The 21,599-nt window shown below is 35.5% G+C and overlaps 1 protein-coding gene and 1 pseudogene across 12 annotated transcripts in view; both read right to left on the bottom strand.

Annotated features, from left to right (window-relative positions):
- The window catches only part of ERC2 (ELKS/RAB6-interacting/CAST family member 2), an 890,290-nt gene that overhangs the window by 604,313 nt on the left and 264,378 nt on the right, over positions 1-21,599 (bottom strand). For all 12 annotated transcript variants that reach the window (XR_003047987.1, XR_003047989.1, XR_003047988.1 and 9 more), the window contains exon 5: positions 5,099-5,254. Coding sequence is in view for 9 of the 12 variants with exons in the window: in XM_025050722.1 (XP_024906490.1) it covers positions 5,099-5,254 (156 nt within the window). In the remaining 3 variants the exon portion in view is untranslated. The remainder of the gene's footprint in view (positions 1-5,098; positions 5,255-21,599) is intronic.
- On the bottom strand, positions 10,104-10,222 carry LOC112484375 (annotated as a pseudogene).

Genomic DNA, 21,599 nt, shown 5'->3' with positions numbered 1-21,599 from the left:
TCAGAAAAACAATTATTTATGTTACATTCCATTCTTAAAGGCTTAACAGTACTCCTGAAGGTAACTCATGCTTTCATGGCCTCTTAGTTCTGCTCTCACAGTCTGACTCCTCTAAGCCTTCCGAGTTGGGGTAAAAAATGGAGTTTCAAACCGGAAGTATTGCACAGCTCAGGAGGTCTCCCAGAGTCTCAGTTCTCAGGGGCAATGTACATATGGCAAAGGGCTTGTAAGATGCAGGAATTTCTACCCTGGCAGACTACATCTAGTATTCCTGCCTAGCACAAGCTGAGATTCTGAGCTCCGCTTTTATACTTTTGTAATTCACCTTCCAGCTTCTAAAAATGTTACAACACAGGTTTTTTATCATATCATATTTATAAAAGCAATTTAGGTCTTCTCTGCTACTTAATTTAATTACAGAGCTTTCAAGAGGCCCTACCAGTCCCAGCCATCTGCTCAGTATCAAAATGGTAGTGCACACCCTTTCAGGTGGCTATTAAGAATACTTCCTTTCCCTCCAACCTACTTGCTTTATTCATCTAAATAATTAATGCAAGCAGCATTTCCTGTTCATACCACAAGTTACATTGTTTCTATGTCAAATTTTCACTGAAAATTTTAAAATCATCTATTTCAAGATATTTCTGCATCTAAAAATGAGTTTGTATTATTAGCTGCCTTTATTATCTACTAGGAGCAAATCATTACATATTGAGACTGAAATGGATTTGAGATCATGCCCTATTCATAAAGAGGAATCAAATGCTGAGTCAATTTTATCACCAATGGATCGTAAAAAATAATTTTTAGCTAAATATTTTAAAAATATAAGCAAATGAAAACATAAGTATGTGAACAATTTTAGGAGCTTTCTTTCATGATCAGGTTTAATTTTTTATCCTATCTTTTTTTATTTTAAAAATAGTAAACTTCCAAGTAATCATGATAAAACACACTTTGGATCTCTGTTAAATATTCAGATCAAAGAGCACCTCCAAGCCTAGTCTTTGTGAAAAATGGTCATTCTGAGAGTGCCCCTCCAAAGGACTCTGGATCATTTTTAAAAGCTTTCTACATGTTCATTACAAACAGCAACAAGAACTAACAATATTTAGATGCAATTTCAGGCTTGGTTTCCAAAGAATTCGACTCCCCTCCTTATGCAGCATTTCATCAGAACTTCTGAAATATTCTACCATGACTCTTTGAGTCGTTTGAAACCATTAAAACAAGTTTGTAAAGTCAACTGTCTCAGCCTCAAATCTAGCATTTTCTGCTAGTTCGTATCCAAAGTCATTTTCTGATTTCCATTTCTAAAACTGCCTCCGTAAACCTCATGAGTTTAACAATTACTTATCCATTTCTCAAGTAAGTTTCAGAGCCTCTAGGTTTTTGCAATTTAAATCAAATGTTTCTTTTCTTTTTTTGGAAAACATGCCATTTCACACAGACTTGAGTTCTTCATACTCCTTTATCTGTGTGGAGTTGGGCGTGGGATGGTATCTTTACTCATCCTTTTAGATTTGCTCTGGCATCGATCAAAGTTTGCATTCTTCACCAGACCTGTTATTGCTGTTTTGCCAATCTGACTATTTAGACAAAAAACACTAATTCTAAACCTAAACAACCTGCATTGCTCCAGCCAGAAGGGAATTCTCATCAAATCATCAGGGTAGTTTTTGAGTATATTTCCTACTTTCTCAACTAAGTGGTCAGTATGAGGGAGCTGGAAATACTTTGAACATGCACTACTTTCGGTGCCCCCTCAGTAGCTAGCTCAGTGCCATGTGCTAGAAACAATTAGTAAGTCTATGCAGACTGCAATATTCAAACTCCACCAATGACAGCTCTATGTATACAACTCTGCATAATGGACAGAGTTCAAGAGACACCAATGGTAACATTAAACAATTGTTCTGTCGATGTATGTAACCAACTATTGCAAAAATTAACTCCTCAGATATCTGTGATGATTTTGACAAGCAATATATTCATATAAACCTTGTAGAAAAAATATTCAAATGGGCCACAATGGGCCATGAAATACACTAGTGATCCAATTTTAGAGGCTATCAATCCATGCTCTAAAATTTAACAAGTTTTATGATAAATGTTTTACCCAGCTGGAATCAGTTCACACAGCCTAAGGGATCTCACAAAGCACAAAACACAAGCACTCGAGACTAAATGCTTAGCAATAGCTTTGTCTTAATAGATTTGCTCAGCCATTCCTAGGCTTAAATATGAAATCAAGCTTCCCTCTCAAAGTAGAAGAAAAATAAGTAACTGAAGTAACGGTACGAAGTATGAGCAATAAATAATATGGTTCAATCCAATAAGAACACTTTTTCAATGGAGACAGTATAAAAAGCTAACTCGTACTGGTACTTTTTGGGTAATTTTTATCAGTCTATATGGGATATCTGAATGACATTATAAGAACTCATTTTTAGAAATCCATTCTTCCCCATTAGTCTAATTACACATTCTTATTATAGTTGGTTATACTTCTTCGATAATAATGGGCATAACTATTAGCTATGTGAAAATAAACAAAAACCTCATTTAAAATGGAACGGCGAAGCTAGAAAACTCGAAGGCACATGCCGCTCAACTGACCCCCAACATGAAGACACGGACCTCGCATCTCCCACAGGAACTGATAGCACTTTACTACTACAGGAGGAGGAAGAGGATTTCTCCTCCCGCGGTAACAGCTCAGCCAATGGGAGGCTGCCATAACTCAGCCAATGAAAAGTCACTGTACTTCTGAACTTCCAGTTTCCTCCAATGGACACTTCCTTTACAACAACCCTCCCTCAAGTCGGTAAAATTCCCACTTTCTTCGTCTGTACAGTCTGCACTTCTGGGGGTGTAACTTTAGACTCCACCTCCTGAATTGTAATTCTTTGCTGTTCTTGAATAAATTCATTTTGCTGAAGAAATAGCTGGCTGTGTATATGTTAAAGGTCAACGGCTATGTTTTTGAGCTAGGCACTTTAACTATATTATTTCATTTAATCTTTTGAGTCACTCTCTATGATTGGTGGTAGTGTCCCTATTTTATAAAAGAGGAAAAGTGTGGTTGAGTGACTTAAGTCATTCCCCAAGGCCATGCAGCTAGCAAGGGCAGGCTAGAGATTTGCTAGAGTCTGCTTTAGTCTTCAGCCTTTACCTTGTACTCAATTAAGACTCTCCTCAAACATTCTTCTGACCAGACCACTTGGAACCCTTCGAAGTAACTAGCCATTAAAAGTTAAAACTAACTCAAGGATTGATGGTCTCTCAGACAACCGCGAGCCAACAAAGGTTATGACTTAACTTGCTGAAGACCATATAAATATTTTATTTACTTGGACAGAGTCCATGGTGAGGGTTAAGTTTACAAATTCATGGCAGTTTCATTTGTAGAAGAGGCTTGACCTATCTCCCACCATTCAATGAAAGAGTAGGGAGGAAAAGTTAACCTAAACCAATAATTTCCCCCAAACTTCATGAGTTCACTCATATCTGTGCCTCTGGTCTTCATTCCGAGAGATTTGATCATTGTCTGCAGGCCACCCTACTACTGTGCTTGCTGCACCTCAGCTCAACAATCTGAGAAAGAAGGACTGTAAAAATGAAACCAGAAGGCAAGGCTGAGCAGCAAAACCCATTCTGCATTTTGTGGCAGTCCCTGAAAAGAAGAGGTTAGAGTCAGATCCACTAGACATTCTCCTTCTCATATCTCCACTCCTTGTTCCAAAATTTTAGTCATAATCTCAACATCAGCTTACAAATGGAAAATTGGCATAAGTAAGCACGGTTTTTGTTTTTTAACCCCCAGAGGAAAAAAAACGATGTACACATAGGTACACACACATACATATATGGAGAAGTAGATGTTAGATATTATTAGTTCCCCATAATTTGCAAATTTTCTGCAATGAGTATGCATTTATTTCACAATAGATAAAAATCATAACCCTCATTTAAACATTTTTTCCTCCCTACTCCCACTGCTTTCTCACAGAAGTCTGTATTACTTGCAATTCTGCTGCATATTATAAGGCAAGAAACAAGAGTAAAACCTAGAACAAGAATGAGAAAATTTAAGAGCAAGTGGTAGAAAAAAATTTTTTTAGTTGGTGTGGTTATAATTTACAAAAGCAAAATGGTTTAAAGAGACGAATAAATAAAAGCACTTCAAAGTCTCAAAAGACCTATTTGGGGCTATTCATAAATTTAATAATTATGCATTTGTAAAAACAATAGATATTCAGGTGCCTGGTCCATTTGTAGCCCAGTTTAATTTTGAAATAAGCCAAATTCTTTAAAACTGGCAACAGTAAAATAAATTAATGGAAAGATTTACTAAAATAATATCTTATATTCCATAGCAACATAATAATAATAATCACTGTCAACAACAATGCCTAGCATTTACTGGATTAAGTGCTGTAAATGCTTAAGTGCTGGAACTGCCAAAGAACCCAATGATATAGGTACTTTTCTTTTTCTTATCCTTATTTCATAAATGAAAAAACTGAGGCTTAGAGAGGTTGAATAATGTGTGCAAGTAGCAGCATTGGGACTCAAAATCACGTCTGTCTTAAAAGAATATGCTAAAACCAAAATGTCTTCACACCATTGCGATCAGTTAAATTGGCTTCTAAGATCAACACCTTTTGAGAAAATCGCCTTCTAGGGATGAACGAAAATTTTGGCAAATATAGAAACTTTTAAAAAAAAATAGCTAACTTATGAAAACTCATGAAATTGGGAAGATAAAGGACTATTAAAAATAAATGTTAACCCCAAGACAGAGAGAAACCAAAGAAACTTTTTAGAAAATCCTGAACCTTTAGTGAGTAGAAATTCTACCAAAGATTTTCCTTGATTTCCTTTGGAACCTATGCTTCTGAACTAAAAATGTTTGCATTCTTCTTTAGTGTTCATATATTTCATGATATCACATAAATCCTCCTTCTGGTGGTGCCTCTTCTGACCCTACCATCGAAGAGATTGATTAAGGTAGTTATTTAGGAAAAGTACGTATGTAAACCATAACTTTCCAGCCATACTAGGAGTATAAAAGTTTAATAACTCTGGACCATACCTTGGTTTTCATGAACTTGGAGTGACTTTTGTAAACCTCTATTTGTTTGATTTCTTCTTCACGGTCCTCAGTGTTAAGTACACCATTGGCTTTTAACATCTGAATCTCATCCTCAAGATCCCTTATATTTCGCTCCAATGAGGCAATTTTTGTGTCCTATTGATAAAAAGAGAAAAGAGAAAAAGAAAAAAGAAAGAAAAGGAAGAGAGAGAGAGGAGAAAAAGAAAAAATATTCAGTATCATTGAAACAATTTCAGAAAGCAATTTTGGTAGTGACATATTAACTATGGTGTAGACATAGCCCTGAATTCGGAACAATTTTTTTCACTTCTGAGGCTCATTTGTGAGATTCTTTTTGAAGCTCCCAATAAAGATCGTGTCTCAATACAACAGAGTGTTCCCTAGATATGTTTGTCCAATATCTAGGAATCAATTTATCAAAGCAACAGTGATAAAAAGTGATCTAAACTGTTAAAACTTAAAAATGATTTAAATGGACAAATTTATGATTTAGGACATAGTTTACCAGTGTATATTCTTGGGTCTACTTGTAAACACAAAAACGATTTGTTCATGTGTATATTATGTGGCTGGTTTTAGAAGGCATGCTTGGAATTTGACTGTGAGTGAAAAGGAAATTAAAATCTACTAATGGGAAAAAGGATTCTCATCTAATATATAGACAGAAGTGAAATTAAGTAACTGAAACTTGACTTAGTATGACTGATACACTAAATATTAAAAATTTATAGCAACTGGAAATAATATATCACAATGTCATAATTTATTTGGCAAGCAGTCAGCTCCCTGCATGGCAAAAAAAAAAAAAAAACATTTCTACTTTGCAGGACATTTCTAACCTATTGATTTACAGGGTCAAAAAACTAGAACATGGAATTAATTGAGAAAAAACAACCATAGAGATTGGTTTGGGTTTTTTTAAAAAAAAAAAAAAAGAAAGAAAGAAAATAAGAGACCCTACATACAAGATAGAGCATAATAAGAAATGATGCATTAGAAAGTAGAGGAGAGCTCTTATAGGGTAAAAAACCACTCCCCAAACTTGAGTATTAGACTCAAATCAGTCTTTGGAATGAAACACGTGGAAAGTTTTCTCACTATCACCATCCACCTGCCATTTTATTGTACGAAATCAAGGAGCTTATATTACATTTAAAACTGAATGTTAATTCAAAACGAGCTACTAACTCATTTTTTTTAACAATTCATCTTTTTAATCTAAAAAATCAAGAGTTCCAAAAGTAAAGACATTTTATAGGCTATTCAATTTATAATTAACTTATTTTAAAAACTTAGCAACAAATTTGTCTGTCTTGACTTTGTGGCTATTTCCTATTTTACTTTTTTATAATATATACTCAAAGATATGTCTCATGTGGTAATATAATAATTATCATTAACACTGTCATCCTTTATTAAAAGTAAAACGAGGAGCAGCAAAAGCTACTTATTGAGCTCCACTACGTGCCAAGATCCAAGTGCTCTAAGTACTAGAGACACTTTTGCTAATTCTCAGAAAAACCCCAAGAAAATGAAATAAAAGAGATCCTGAAGTCTGCAAGATTATTATGGAATGTTACATTCTGTAGTATTCCATTTTCCTTTAAAAATAATACTTACTGCATTTTTTCCAGTTATAAAAATAATATACTTTAAACTCATAGAAAATGGAAAAAATCCCCTCTAATTAATGTTTTTATGTATAGCCTGCCAGTCTTTTTCTATTTCAGATGCAATTTCTAGAAATTTTGTATACTTCCAGTTTGAGTGGAGGGGAGTGTTATGGACTAGATATTTGCGTGCCTCCAAAATTCATATGTTAAAGCCTTAACCCTTAATATGATGGTATTAGAAAATGAGGCCTTTAAGAGGTAGTCAAGGTTAGATAGGGTCATTAGAATGGGGCCCTTATAATGGGATTAATACCCTCATAGACACAAGAAAGTCTGTTTTTTTTCTCATTCCTTGCCTCTCCCCCACTCCCTCTCTCCCTGTCTGTCTCTGTTTCTCTGTTTCTCTGTGTTTCTGTTTCTGTTTCTCTGTTTGTTTCTCTGTCTCTGTCTGTCTGTCTGTCTGTCTGTCTGTCTCTCTCTCTCTCTCTCTCTCTAATTTTCAGCTGAGAGCTGTGGCGTCAGAAACACACACACACACACACACACACACACACACACACACACACACACACACACACACACAGCGGCCATCTGCCAGCCAGGAAGAGAGCTCTCACCTGAACCCCTATTATGCTGGTACCCTGATCTTATACTTTCAGCCTAGAACTTTGAGAAAATAATTTTTTTTTTTAAGCCGCTGGTCTGTGGTAATTTTGTTATGGCATCTCAAGCTGACGAATATAGGGAGTTGTCCTTAGTGACTCATTTGAGTTCTGAGCTATAAGAACTCTGTAGATAAAAAGAGCAGCAATAACGAAAAAGCTATGGAAAAGAACTTCTAAAAGCTAAGAGCTTTCTTAAATGAGAGTCATTTTAAATCAGTATTTTTCTGACTATAAAATTGAGACATGCTCATTATTTTTTAAAAAAAACTTGTAAAGCTATATAGATAATTATGATTATCCACAATCCCATGATCCAGAGATACCCATTAACTTTTTTATTAAAAAGATAAATATCAATATGATGTAGATTTCCTCTCTTTATTGAGATACAACTTGGCTATCAATGAGATTCTCAAATATCTAAGTAGAATATTTATAAGAGTTTACTGTAAGTTAAGTATGAAAGGAAAGACCAACATCTCTGATTTTCCTACATAAAATCTCTTGGAATTTTAGACCCAAGTCTAAAGTACCATATTTATAAGTATGTATGTATGTATGGACAGATGGATGTTTACACATATATTACATGTACAAATGTGTGTGTGTACTGCAATACACTTTGTAGTCCTCACATCTTATACCTTACCTTTTAGATAACACTTGGTAGAATTTCAGCTCTCAATCTAGAGGAGAAGAAACCCTTAGCTTTCCCCTCAGTCAACCCTGGATTCTTTAGTTAGCAATGACTACAACTGCCAACTTCTATATGACTTAGAAGGAGCTTTTCATTGAACCTTTAAAAAAATCACATACTGCTGAAGAAAAGATCAGAACAGAGTTGACCCAAAGTTTCTTAACATAGTAAATCCTCTTGACCTATAAACATCTCAGCTACACATTTTGAAAATAATATTTTTAACTTTTACTAATTTTCTTAAATTAACCAACACCTTTCCTTTTCCTCACAAATTTTTTTTTTCCTTTAGCATATGTGTCCCAAAATAGAAGGAAGAGGAGGAGGGAAAAAAAGGAAAAATAAAAGAGAGAAATGGGTATTGTGGAAGTCACTTTAATAAGGGTCTATTTTTTCTGTCCTTATTAATACCTCTATTCTTACATAAGAAGTCAATTAAAAGAGCAACAGAACTCATACCTGAAATCATGAGCATATAGAAAAAGAAATAGGAGAATTTCATTAACATCTAGAGAGGACAACATATGCAAAATACATAGATATATTAGATAGATAGTGTATTGATTGTGCCCAAGAAGATATTCAAAATGTTGAACCAGGGAATGATATGAGGAGATATAAGCATGAAAAATAAAGGCAAATAAAATGGCTGCCATGGTCACAGCTTCTCAACTGCCACGGTTTGAGGAATTTAGGGAGAAGAATATTTTTCTTTTTTAAAAATCTCTAAAACTAAATAATGACTAAAAACTTACTTATATTTATGGAGGACTATGCAAGGAAACTACTAGTCTCAACGATATAGCTCAATGTGGTTTGTGGATGTTGCCTTTCAGAATAGATACTAAATGCACATGCTCAATAACTCTATTCTGATCTAGAACAGGGAGAAAAAATTTAAATAAAGACATATGCTGGAACATGATAAAAAGTAAAGTTTTTTCAAAAGGTAGAACAACATTTTGCTCCCAATTATCACAGATTTCTTCATCTGAACATGTTTATTTTTATAAATGATATTTTAAAATAACTTATGTAATTATTTTGAAATGTTCATCTTGATTATGTTTCACAAAGAAGCAAGCTCTGGAAGCAAATAATTGTGGGCCTTCCTTAGAGATAGGGAAAATGAAATACCACACAGAATAGCTTTTCCCAAAGTCCACAAAATCTAAATGCTTTATGAAAAGGAGATTTCAGGGTCAAATAAGTTTAAGAAATGCTTATTGGAAATTTCCAATGCACAATTAACATTAATGGCTCTGGGAAGTCCTGCAGCAAAGTATTCTAATTTGATTTTTCCCAGTATTATTCCTCTAGAAGTCAATTCTTAGAAGGAAAAATAGGACTTTAATAATCACGTTAAGCTCAGGGGTTTTTTTTACAAAAGTGAAGAGTCAAAACAATAATTTGGATTTCTTAATGGAAAACTTGCCATAATTGCATCCAATTTAAAACAACTGGGGGCTTAAATATCCAAATCACCTTGTTAGCTCCTGCCACTCAAAAGTGCTTTACTGAGAGTCTGCTCTAAGCCCAGAGCTGTGTAAGAACACTTAGACTCTCATTTTCCTGGAACTCACCATTTCATGTCTCAGGTGACATTTTTCAAACAGTCTTGAGATAGGACAACCATAAAACTGTTTTGCTTTTACACCATAATTTGGTTGAAGACTGTAAGAATGTGTAGGGGAAAATGTTTCAAGAGGGGAAAAAAACAGCAGAAATGTGTTTGCTTCATTCCTCATTAGTTAGAAAAAAAATATCTGAATTGAATATCTCTTTCAAAACATTTTTTTCCCTATATTCATAAAATAATATTTGTAAACATTTTATACATAAATTTCAGACCATAACTCCTACTTAAAGATGCATACCCAAGACTATTTTACATCATTTAAAAGATGCGTAAAGGTATTTGATGGGAAACTAGTAAAACAACTACTGGAAATGAACCCTTAGTAGCCAACTACCCAATATACCCACCCTACTGATTCATTTTTTTTTTACACCTACAGCACCCAGTCTTCCTAGGTGGTCTCCCATCCTAGTACTAACCAGGCTCGACCCTGCTTAGCTTCCAAGATGAGACAGGATTGGGTTTGTTCAGGGTAATATGGCCATAGACACCCTGCTGATTCTTAAACCAGCCATGAATATTAGCACTATCCCATGAGTGCAAGGACTATAGCAATAAGGATTAAGTCAGGTGGGAAGAGTGACATAAGTTTACTTTAGTTCTACTTTATCTTTTTTCCAAAAATATTCTCTGGATTTTTCTAGGACATATCTTCTATAGTTGACAGTAAACTTAGACACAGAGAGTTCTCTCTTTCATTCAGTAAATATATATTGAACATCAATTGGGTACCAGTCACTTTGCTAGGTGTGTGAGATAACAGGTAGATCTCAATGAGTTTCATGGGCATCCTTCTCTCTCTAACATGGAGTACAGTCCAGATCCTTGTTACTCAAAGTATTTTTCCATAGACTAGCACCATTGACATTACCTGAGAGATTTTTAGAAATGCAGAATCTCAGGCTCCAACCCAGAACTATTAAATATGAATCTGCATTTTCACAAGGTCCTCAGGTGAACTGGGTGTTCTAAATGATTGCAAGTGTCCGGAATATTCAAGGAACAAGATTGACCAATGCAGAAGAGACTAGAACAACTTTACTGCCCAAGTACATTTAGAAAAATATGAACCTACTCTCAAGAGCCATCCAACTTGGCATAAGTGTATAGCAACCCTGGAAGTAAAGTTTCTGGAGCATCTTTGCCAGTCGGGATGCGATTATTACCCTTTTTATGTTTGTCAAACATTATGGTCCCCTTAAATAGCAAGAAAGAGATTTTAATTCCTCTCTAGGAACTGTGAACACTAAAATGGTGAATGGGTGGAACATCAAAAAAGCAGTATCATTTAGTCACAAACGGTAACAATTATGTTATTGCTGAGTGTCACAATGTGCTTTCCTTTCAAATACAGTAAGAATTACTTGTTTCATTTTAATATCAGGCCAAGAAAGAAAACACAAGCACTTTTTACAAAGCATGAAACTCACTGTGATCACATATCAGTACGGACGTTGATCAACAAATTTAGGGCCAATCTGGTCTAAAGAAGACGTGATCTAATGTTCAGGAAATATCCCTACATAATTATATTATACTTTATTTAGAATAAAATTCTAGACTATTATTACTGGATACCACAGAGGCTCTTGAAGCCTTAACTTTTAAAAATCATCTAACTATAGTTGCAAACATAACTGAGCAATCCTTGGTCTTAGGCTATCTGAGTAATGCCCTGCCTTTGGAAGGATTTACTGTGTGGGATTAACCGCGGTATACGAATCCAAGTTAAGCACACCAGAAAAAAAAGTCGACTTGGGCCTAAGCCACATTAGGAGGAAAAACAAAAAAACAAAAATCAAAAACTCGTCTTCTTGGGCCTTATCAAACTATAAAAAGATGATGACCTAAATTAGAAGATGATGAGGACATGCTGTTTTTTGGTGGTGGTGCTTCTTTCTGTGTTTGTCTGTTTGTTCAGATGGTATCTAATTCTTTGAAGCAAAATGTACAAGCACAGAATCAGGCTGAACTAGTTCACATTAAAAGTAATTAGGGTGCTTTGATGTTTCTTTTCATGGTCTCGTTTTCCTACTTCTGACTCATTCTTCATGAAACCCATGCCCTGGAATCATCCTTCCTGTCGTGCTGTCTCTGTGCACGTTACTAATGACCAACAGACAGAAGATGTGTCTCTAGAGGTTCTTGCTGGATACTATGTGACCTTTGAGGTTTTGATCTCCTTGTACGAATTTCTTGTTGTTGTTAATGAACTCAAGTCTAACAAAAAGAGCTAAACAATCCAGCTGACCCTTAGAGAGTCACAAACCCGAATGCAAATCCTGGTTCAGGCTTTAACATATTTGGGCAAGATACTACACCTCTCTGAAACCGGCCCATGCTCAAGAACATGTTAAGAAAATTACAAGTGATATATAATAATTGCAAAGTACCTATTATAGAACCTCTCCCTGAAGAATAAAGGTTTGTCATTATTATCATAAGTCTATTCGTCAATTCTCTGAAGTCCACATGTAGAAGACAGTAGCTTCTATTTTTAGTCTGCCCTGTTTAACTTTGTGAGCATGTTCTTAACCTTGCTAATCCTATAACCCGAGGTTGTTATAAGAATTAAATGAGTGACATGTAAACCTTCCAGGATAACAGTTAACCCACAGTAGATGCTCTATAAAGATTACTTTCCTTCCTGTTTCTAGCAGTAGCATATATCTATTACTTTTTTGTGAATCTGCTCAGTTTCTTTTCCTTTTGAGAACTACATCTCCCCAAATCCCTGTGGTGTTAATAGAGTTTTGATGTGTGACTCTGCCCTCTGGCAAGTTCCATGGATCCTCTGGATATAATAACTGATTCAGGAACGAACTTAGGATACAATCAGGCCAGTAAGAGTTCTTTTCAGAGACTGATATAAATAACAGGGGCCTTTCCTTTTCTGAGTTTATGTTTCTCTTTTTCTAAGATTAGAATGATAAAGAAAATACAGGCCTGTGGCTAGTTGTGACCTTCCTTGATTCCATGTATTAAGAGTCTACATAAAAGATTGGACCCTTATAATATCATTTGAATAGCTAGATACATCTATGTCTGAATCATCTACTTCTAGAATACAATAGCAGAGTTTCGGTCATTTGTAGCCAGAAGACCATAATACACAAGTGATAGTATGAAAGGTAAAACCAAAATACAATCAGATATACTATTCTATAAATCTAAAGAGAGAGAACTCAAAAACAGATAACACCACCATAGCAGAGTCAAGAAATCTCCAGAAAGCGCAGGAGCCTATGATGGGGTTTAGAGATGGATAAGAATAAGATGATAATAGAGAGGGTGAAATTCTTTCCAGCCAGAATTAATAATACACACGAAGTTAAGAGAACTCAGCATGGTAACCAACACATAATATTTAATAATATGAGTTGAAAGAATAAGAGAACAAGTATGGAGTATGTGTCAAGGAGGGGTAAGAAGACAAGGCTAATTAAAAAATATAGATCACTTTTAGTTGCAGAGGAGTTGGAAATGAAAGAAAAGGGAGGCTGAATGTAATGGGTCTTCAGAATCAAGTTTGGACTTTGTGCTTAGGTCTGACTGAAAGCCATTTATAACTGGTAAAAAAAAAAAAAGAGAGAGAGAGAGAGGGAGAGAGATTAGATGGCCTTTGGAAAGTTAATAATATAAACAGAAGCTAAAATAGAAATTGAGACAATAGAGATGATGGATTATCAGTCCAGTGGTAAAGAAATTCTCAGATATGGTTGAACATCAAGGAGAGAAAAAAAAGTGGAAGAATCATCCAAAGATAGAAGGGTGAAAAATAATGGAAATCATGAAAAAGTCACAGAAAACAAGAGAGTAAAATTTCAATAAGGAAGGGGAATCAAAGGTTTGGAGAGACTAAAGACGAAGAAAAAATTTAGGACATCATTAGTGACATGAAGGCAGTTTCAGTGGAGTTATCATAATTGGAAATTGAACCCCAGTGTTTTAAATACCATAGAGTGAGGTGATTGCTGAGTCTTTCAAGAATCAGTATAACACAAGACAAGAACCAACCAAAACAGACACCACCTGGAACACTGGAACCAGGTCTGAGAAGTCCCCGCAGGGCCAGTAGCTGAATTTGGGGATCCCAGTGGAAATACTGTAGTGGTATGTGGGGTGGAACCTGGGGTTTGGGGTAATCACAGAAGTATTACAATATTTTAACAACCAGTGGAGATGTACCTGTGCCTCTCGGCCAAATATCCACCCTATGTAGAAAGCTGCTTTAATTAATATTGAGACCTTTCTACATCCCCAAAGCATGGAAGGGAACACTGGCTAATCCAAAATAATTTCCATGTGCCTATGATGCACACTAATACAGAGGCTCCCCAGTGCCAGTCTGTGGACTAGGTATATTAGAATCATCTAGGGAGTGAGTAAAAACTATTGATGACTTGGCCTCACCCAAAAATATTCCATCTCAGAAGGTGAGTAGGATGACACAAAAATTTGTACTTGTAAGTTCCTCAGGTTGGGGGAAAAAAAAGTACATCAAATTTTTTTATACATACATTGTTTTCCCTGTTTATGTTTAAAATATAAATATAGTTGCATTAGCTGAATACACAGAAAGGAATAGCATGGGACAGAAACAAGCAATATTTCTCCATTCTAGTATCAAAAATGCAGTTAACAATAATAGCTAATGTGTACCGATTACTTATGCAAGCACTTTGCTAGAAAAAATGTCATTTAATCTTCACCCTAACCCTATGAATTAAGTACCTGTTTTACCCATTTTAAAATCTGGAAATCTACAGAAGATAAATAACTTGCCTAAGATTTTCCCTTTGTTGAAATAACTTTCTAGGCCCAAGATGGAGCTGCTTCTGCCCAGGGTACTATGTCAGCAAACTAAAACTGGTATGTCTCTGTAAATGCTCCACTTGACCAGAAATGTGCTGTGTATCCAGTCAGCCAATCCCCAAGTACCAAGCCAGGTCTGGGCTCCATACTTATTTCCCCAAACACGGCTGAGTATGTGCTCCCAGCCAATAAGATATCTTCTATTTTTCTCATCCTTGTTCTTTATTCTTTATCCTATAAAAGCTTCCTGCCTTTGACCCCATTTTGCAGTTCCCCAAATGGAAACCATCTGCTCCATAACGTGTTAAATAAAATTTGTTTATATCACCTAAATTGTCTTCTTTAATCATTTTTTAACACTTTTAATAATCTGGAATGGTTCCCTCCACAAAGCCTTCTCTTGAATAGGGGAGAGCAGGTCACATATTGGGACCTTGCTGTCCCCAGGCCAACCTCAAGAGAGACTGACTTCAGAGAAGGTGGGAACCTAGAAGCTGGGATATCTTGGTCCTTTCTTCCACATAGTACTTTTAGCCTTTAAAAGGTCACAGAGCAAGGTTGAAAGAAAATAGTGAAAAGGTTGGGGAGAAAGAAAGAGGAGGAAGAAATTTTAGAGAAAGAAAGAGGAGGAAGAAATTTCAGAAACTGCTTCCAAATGAGAGAGTAGTCCTCCGTGTGCATCCATGCCCTCCCTTAGGCTGGATCGGACATCATCTTTCACAAATATTTGAATACAAAGAGGGTTTGCATTCCCAGAGGGTCAGGAAAATACTGCTTTGCAATTTCAAGGAGTCATGAAAAGATGGACATCTGACCACTCTATTCTCTTCCAATTCTCTTTAGGAAAAGATTGGGTGACAAAGCTCACCCTTCTGGCCTTCTAGCAACCTGAACTTGCTCTTCCCATTTCTTTTAAACCACCACCCCAACACTCCCAACAGCCCTGGTTTGGGGCCTCATTCTTAGGATTTCTAAAACATACCACAAATCCTTCTACGTTCAACCAGTTTGTCTCATGGAAAAAGCAACAGGCAGTGGAGGAATTCAGGCCACCCCAAGTCACCAGTGCGGCCTGATGGATGTGGAAACTGGACCATGCCTTAGGGATGAGACATGTGACAGCCAGCCCACTGTCATTACTGAAACTTGAAAGGGGAAGTTCACATGAGGCCTGTGGTTGACTTCTCAGCCCTGCTGGTGGGGGCGCACGCCAATAAGGAAATTGCGATCCCTAAATAAACAATAGGCTGGGAACCTGAGCACCAACAAGGGAGAGGCTGCTGGCCTGAGCAGGGTTGGCCAAGATGAAGCAAACAGCAAAGATTTGTCGTGTCAATTCAGACACCCCTGGCAGGCCCTTTGAGAGTCCAAATTGCCAGTAACAAAACCTCCAGACTTGGTAGAATTTTGAAAGCAGGACACTTAGTCCAATTCCTTCATCTGCCAAATGAAAATAGTGAGAGTCAGAGGGGACAAGTGACTTGCCAAAGGCCCAACAACCAGAATGCTTAGTCCCCAGGTCATTTATTATGCCACAGACCCACTGGGAGTTGCTATTTTTTTTCCACTGGTCAGTCTCTCCTTTCAAAGATGCTTTCAAAGTCTTTCCACAAGCAAACTATGTGTGTATTCAGACCTAAGACTCTGCCTGAAGTGAGCTTGTTAAATTCCTTCTCTCTGGTGGTCCCTGCTCAAATGTACCATCTCTTTTTTACAGGTAAAACTCAATTTGCAGACTGAAAGGGAAGGGATGAAGAAGCAAAGGAATCCTTGAGCATCTGCTTTGTGCCAGGATCTTACCATGCCTTAATCGATTCTGATCCCCACCACAACCCTATGCAGGCTGGTATTGCGGTCCCATTTCACAGATGGGAAAGCTGAGGCTCAGAGAAGCAGTAAGCAGCAGACTCAATTCTCAATTTTCATAAATAATGTAACTTTCTTCCCTTTAGAGCTTTCTCCGTTTAGTAAAAAAGAAAACAAGAATAGAAAAAAAATTGTATACTTTCAAGCTTTTTGAAAGATGATTTTTCTTTTAAAAAATCTTGTTGTTTTTCCTAAATAATAATTCCTGATCATTCCTATGTAATAAATGCATATTATTGAAAATATAAAAATGGGGTGGAACCTCTTTGTAATTTCCCCATCCATAATTAGTGTCAACATTTGGTACATTTTTCCCCATTCATAAATAGAACCTCTTTACATATTAAAAATATTAAGTCTCTAACTACTATGTATATCTAACTATAAACCTTAGATATACATCTCTTAGTTGGTAATTTTATAGTTCTGTTATTGCTTAATTGTTAAGTAATCAAAGTTATTGATCCTTTCTTTTGTAATAGCTTTATTTTTTAATAGCTTTATTGATGTATAACACACATACCATAAAATTCACCTTTTTAAAGTGTACAATTCAGTGGTTAGGGTAACTATCACTGGTAATTCCAGAATATTTCCATCATCCAAAACCCCTATATCCATTAGCAGTCACTCTTTTTTCTCTCCTCCCCCTAGCTCCTGGTAACCACTAATCTACTTTCCATATCAATGGATATGCCTATATTTCATATAAATAGATTATGGAATATCTGGCCTTTCACAACTGGCTTCTTTCACTTAACATAATGTTTTCAAGGCTCATCCATGTTGTAGCATGTATCAGTACTTCATTTCTTTTTATTGCAAAGTAATATTTCATTGTATGTATATACCGTATTTTATTTATTCATACAAGATAATGAACATTTGGGTTGTTTCAGCTTTTTGGTTATTGTTAATAATGATAATATGAGCATTTGTGTGCAGGATTTTATGCGTACATATGTTTTCAATTAAGTTGGTTATACATCTAGGAGTAAAATTGCTGAGTCACATGGTAACTCTATGTTTAATATTTTGAGGAATAGCCAAATAGTTTTCCAAAATGAACTGAACCAAGTTACATTCCCACCATCAATATATGAAGTTTCAGTTTCCACATCTTCCCCAACACTTGTCTTTTTTTATTTCAGCCATGTTAGTGGGGGATAAATTGTATCTAACTGTGGTTTTGATTTGCATTTCCCAAATGACAAATCATGTTGGACATATTGTCATGTCTTTATTGGCCATTTGTATGTTTTCTTTGGAGAAATATCTACTCAAATCCTTTGCCCAATTTTTAATAGGATTATTTGTCTTTTTATTGTTGAGTTGTTCTTCCTTTATTTATTTTTATTTTTATTTTTTTAAGTGGGAAAGTGCATTGTTTTTTCTTCTAATTTTTTAAAATTCTTTAATGTCACCACATATTTGACCCCTTTTACCCCATCTAGTCTATTGTCCATGTCTATGAGCCTCTGTTTATTGGTCCTGTTCGTTTATTGCTTTGGGGTTTATTTTTAAATAAACGTTTAAATTAAAGTATACTATACATAAGAAAGTAGCCAAATCATAGGTTTTCAGCATGATGAATTATGACAAAGTGAATGCACCTGAGCACATGCAAAACAGATCATGAAACAGAATGTTACTTGTACTCCACAAGCTTCCTTCACGGCCCCTCTCAGCCTCCACACCCTCCCTCCTCCTCCAGACCTACCACTATTCAGACATGTCACTCCATTGATTACTTTTGCCTGTTTTTGGAACACATAAACAGAATCATACTGTATGTGTTCTTCTGTGACTGGTTGTTTTCAACACTGTTTTGGGGGTATTCAATTATGTTATTTACATAACACAATTATGTAACATAATAGCTTGGTCCTACTCATTGCCATATAGTATTTCATTGTTTATTTATCCACTCCACTGTTAATAGCTAGTTCATTTGTTTAAAGTTTTTGGTTATTCCACATTTAATCATATTTTGTATCTTCTATTTAAATTATATATTGAGCAACCATTGTTAGATTTGTTCCTAAATTTTTTGCGTTTTTTAATACCATTGTAAATGATATTGTTTTCTAATTTTTGTTTTATAATTATTACTGGTATGTAAAAAAAATAATTTACATCAAAATACTGACCAGCTATCTGGCTAAGTTTATTTCTTAATCTAATAGTTAATATATGGATTCACTGAGACTTTTTATTATTGTGACTATGAATAAAAGTGGTTTTATTTCTTCCTTTCTAATTCTTACACCTAGGCTGTCTAGAACATTGTTGAGCAGAAGTGACAGTAATTGGCATTCTTGTCTTGTTCCTTATACCACAGAGAATGCTTTCAACACTTAATCATGATATTTGCTGTAGCTTTTTTATAGCTACCTCTTATTAGATTAAGACAATTCTCTCTTTGTAATCTGAGTTGCTAAAAGGTTTTTTTGGGAAGAAGGGCATGTTGCATTCATTAAATGCTTTCTCTGCATTTATAGAAATTATATTAATTTTTCTCCTTTATCCTGTTAATGTGGTAAATAACATTGATTTGATATCCAAATGTTAGTCCTTGCACTCCTAGAATAAGCACAACTTGTTCAAGTGATTTAATTGTCATTGAATTTAGTTTACTAGGATGTTTTGCATCAGCATTTCAAAGAGGTTGCTTTGTAATCCTCCTTCCCTGTAATGGCTTTGTTGGGTATTGATATCGAGGTTACATTGTCTTCATAAAATAAGATGGGAAGTGTTCTCTCTTTTTTTTTATTCTCTAGAATAGTTTATGTATGACTGACAAAACCTTTTTCTTCACATGTTTACCAAATTCACTAAAGAAGCCATCTGGGTGTGCAGGGTTTTTTTAAATAATTTTTAATTTTTCAATTACAGTGGCATACAATGTTATATTAGTTTCAGGTGTACAACACAGTGATTAGATCTATATAACTTATGAAGTGATCACTCCGATAAATTTAGTACCCATCTGACACCATACATAGTTATTACAATATTAGCGACAGTCCTTATGCTACACTTTACATCCCCATGACTATTCTGTAACTACCAATTTGTACTTTTTTTTTAAGTATATTGGGGTAACATTGGTTAATACAATAATGTAATTTTCAGGTGTACATTATAATTTGACATCTGTATATTCTATTGTGTTTACCACCTAAAGTCCAGTTTCCTTCAGCTACCATATATTTGATACCCTTTACCCACTTAACCGTCCTTCTCCTCCCTCTATATTTGACCCCCTTTACCCCGTGTACCTCCCGCTCCTCCCCCAAGCTCTAAACTCTGGTAACCACTAGTCCATTATCCATGTCCATGAGTCTCTGTTTGTTTGTCCTATTCGGTTGTTGCATTTAGGTTTATATGCTACATATAAGTGATATCATGTGATTTTCAACTTTTTCAGTCTGCCTTATTTCTCTTAGCATGATTATCTCGAGGTCCATCCATGTCAATCATCTTTCGTAGGACACTTCAGTTGCTTCCATGTCCTGGCCACCGTGAATAATGCTGCTATGAACACTGGTGTGCAAATATCTTTTTGGATATGGGTTTTCAAGTCTTTGGGGAAAATATCCAGTAGAGGGATTGCTGGATCATATGGTAGATCAATTCTTAGATTTTGAGGAACCTCCATACTGTTTTCCATAGCAGCTGTACCAATTTGCCGTCCCACCAGCAGTGTATGAGGGTTCCTTTTACTCTGCATCTTCACCAACATTTGTTATTACTTGTACTGTTGATTATAACTATTCTAACAGGTGTGAGATGGTATCTCATTGTGGTTTTGATTTGTATCTCTCTAATAGCTACCGATGTTGAGCATCTTTTCATGTATTTCTTGGCCATTTGTATGTCCTCTAGGGAAAAGTGTCCGTTCAGGTTCTCTGCATATTTTTTGATGGATCGTTTGTTTTTTTTGTTGCTATGAATCATATGAGTTCTTTATATATTTTGGATATTAGGCCCTTATCGGAGGCATTGCTTGCAAATGTATTCTCCCATTCTGATGGTTGTCTCTTTACCTTGTTGATGGTTTCTTTTGCTGAGCAGAAACTTTTTAGTTTGATGTAGTCCCATTCATTTATTTTTGCTTTTACTTCCCTTGCCTTTGAGGTAAAATTCATAAAATCCTCCTTAAGTCCAAGGTCCTTGAGTTTAATTCCTACGTTTTCTTCTACGCATTTTATTGTTTCAGGTCTTATATTGTTTCAGGTCTTAATACATTTTGAGTTCATTTTGGTGTGTGGTGATAGAAAACAATCTAGTTTCATTATTTTGTAGGTGGTCTTCCAATTTTCCCAGCACCATTTATTGAAGAGGCTTTCCTTTCTCCACTGTTACGTTTTTGGCTTTTTTTGTTGAAAATTATTTGCCCGTATATATATAGGTTTATTTCAGGACTCTCGATTCAATTCCACTGGTCCATGTGTCTGTTTTTTGCCAGTACCATGTCGTTTTCATTACTGTTGCTTTGTAGTATAATTTGAAGTTGGGCAGAGTGATGCCTCCAGCCTCATTCTTTTTTCTCAGGATGGCTTTGGCAATTCAGGGTCTTTTGTGCTTCCATACAAATCTGATGATTTTTTATTCCATTTCTTTAAAAAATGCTGATGATATTTTGATGGGGATTGTATTAAATTTGTATAATGCTTTAGGTAATATGGTCATTTTAACTATGTTGATTCTTCCAAACTAAGAACATGGAATATCTTTCCATTTTTTTTAATCTTCTTTGATTTCTTGTAGTTTTTATTACATAGGTGCTTTACATGTTTCATTAAATTTATTCCTAGGTATTTTATTCTTTTTGTTGCAATTGAAAAAGGAATTGTTTTTTCTACTACTTTTTCTGACACCTCATTATTAGAGTATAGGAACACTATAGATTTTTGAACATTGATTTTCTATCCAGAAATTTTACTGTATCTGCTTATTGTTTCTAGTAGTGGTCTTGTGGAGTCTTTAGGGTTTTCTATATAGAGAATCATTTCATCTGCAAATAGTGACAGTTTGATTTCTTCATGTTCCCTATTTGGATGCCTTTTCTGTCTTTCTCTTGCCTGATTGCACTTCCTAGGACCTCCAATGTTATATTGAATAACAGTGGCAATAGTGGACAGCCTTGGCTTGTTCCTGATCTTAGAGGGAAGGTTTTTGG

This window comes from Pteropus alecto, unplaced genomic scaffold, assembly GCF_000325575.1.
Source record: "Pteropus alecto unplaced genomic scaffold, ASM32557v1 scaffold75, whole genome shotgun sequence".
Taxonomy (NCBI): Eukaryota; Metazoa; Chordata; class Mammalia; order Chiroptera; family Pteropodidae; genus Pteropus; species Pteropus alecto.
Note: the sequence above shows the minus strand (reverse complement) of the source record. Positions and strands in the feature narration are given on the sequence as shown.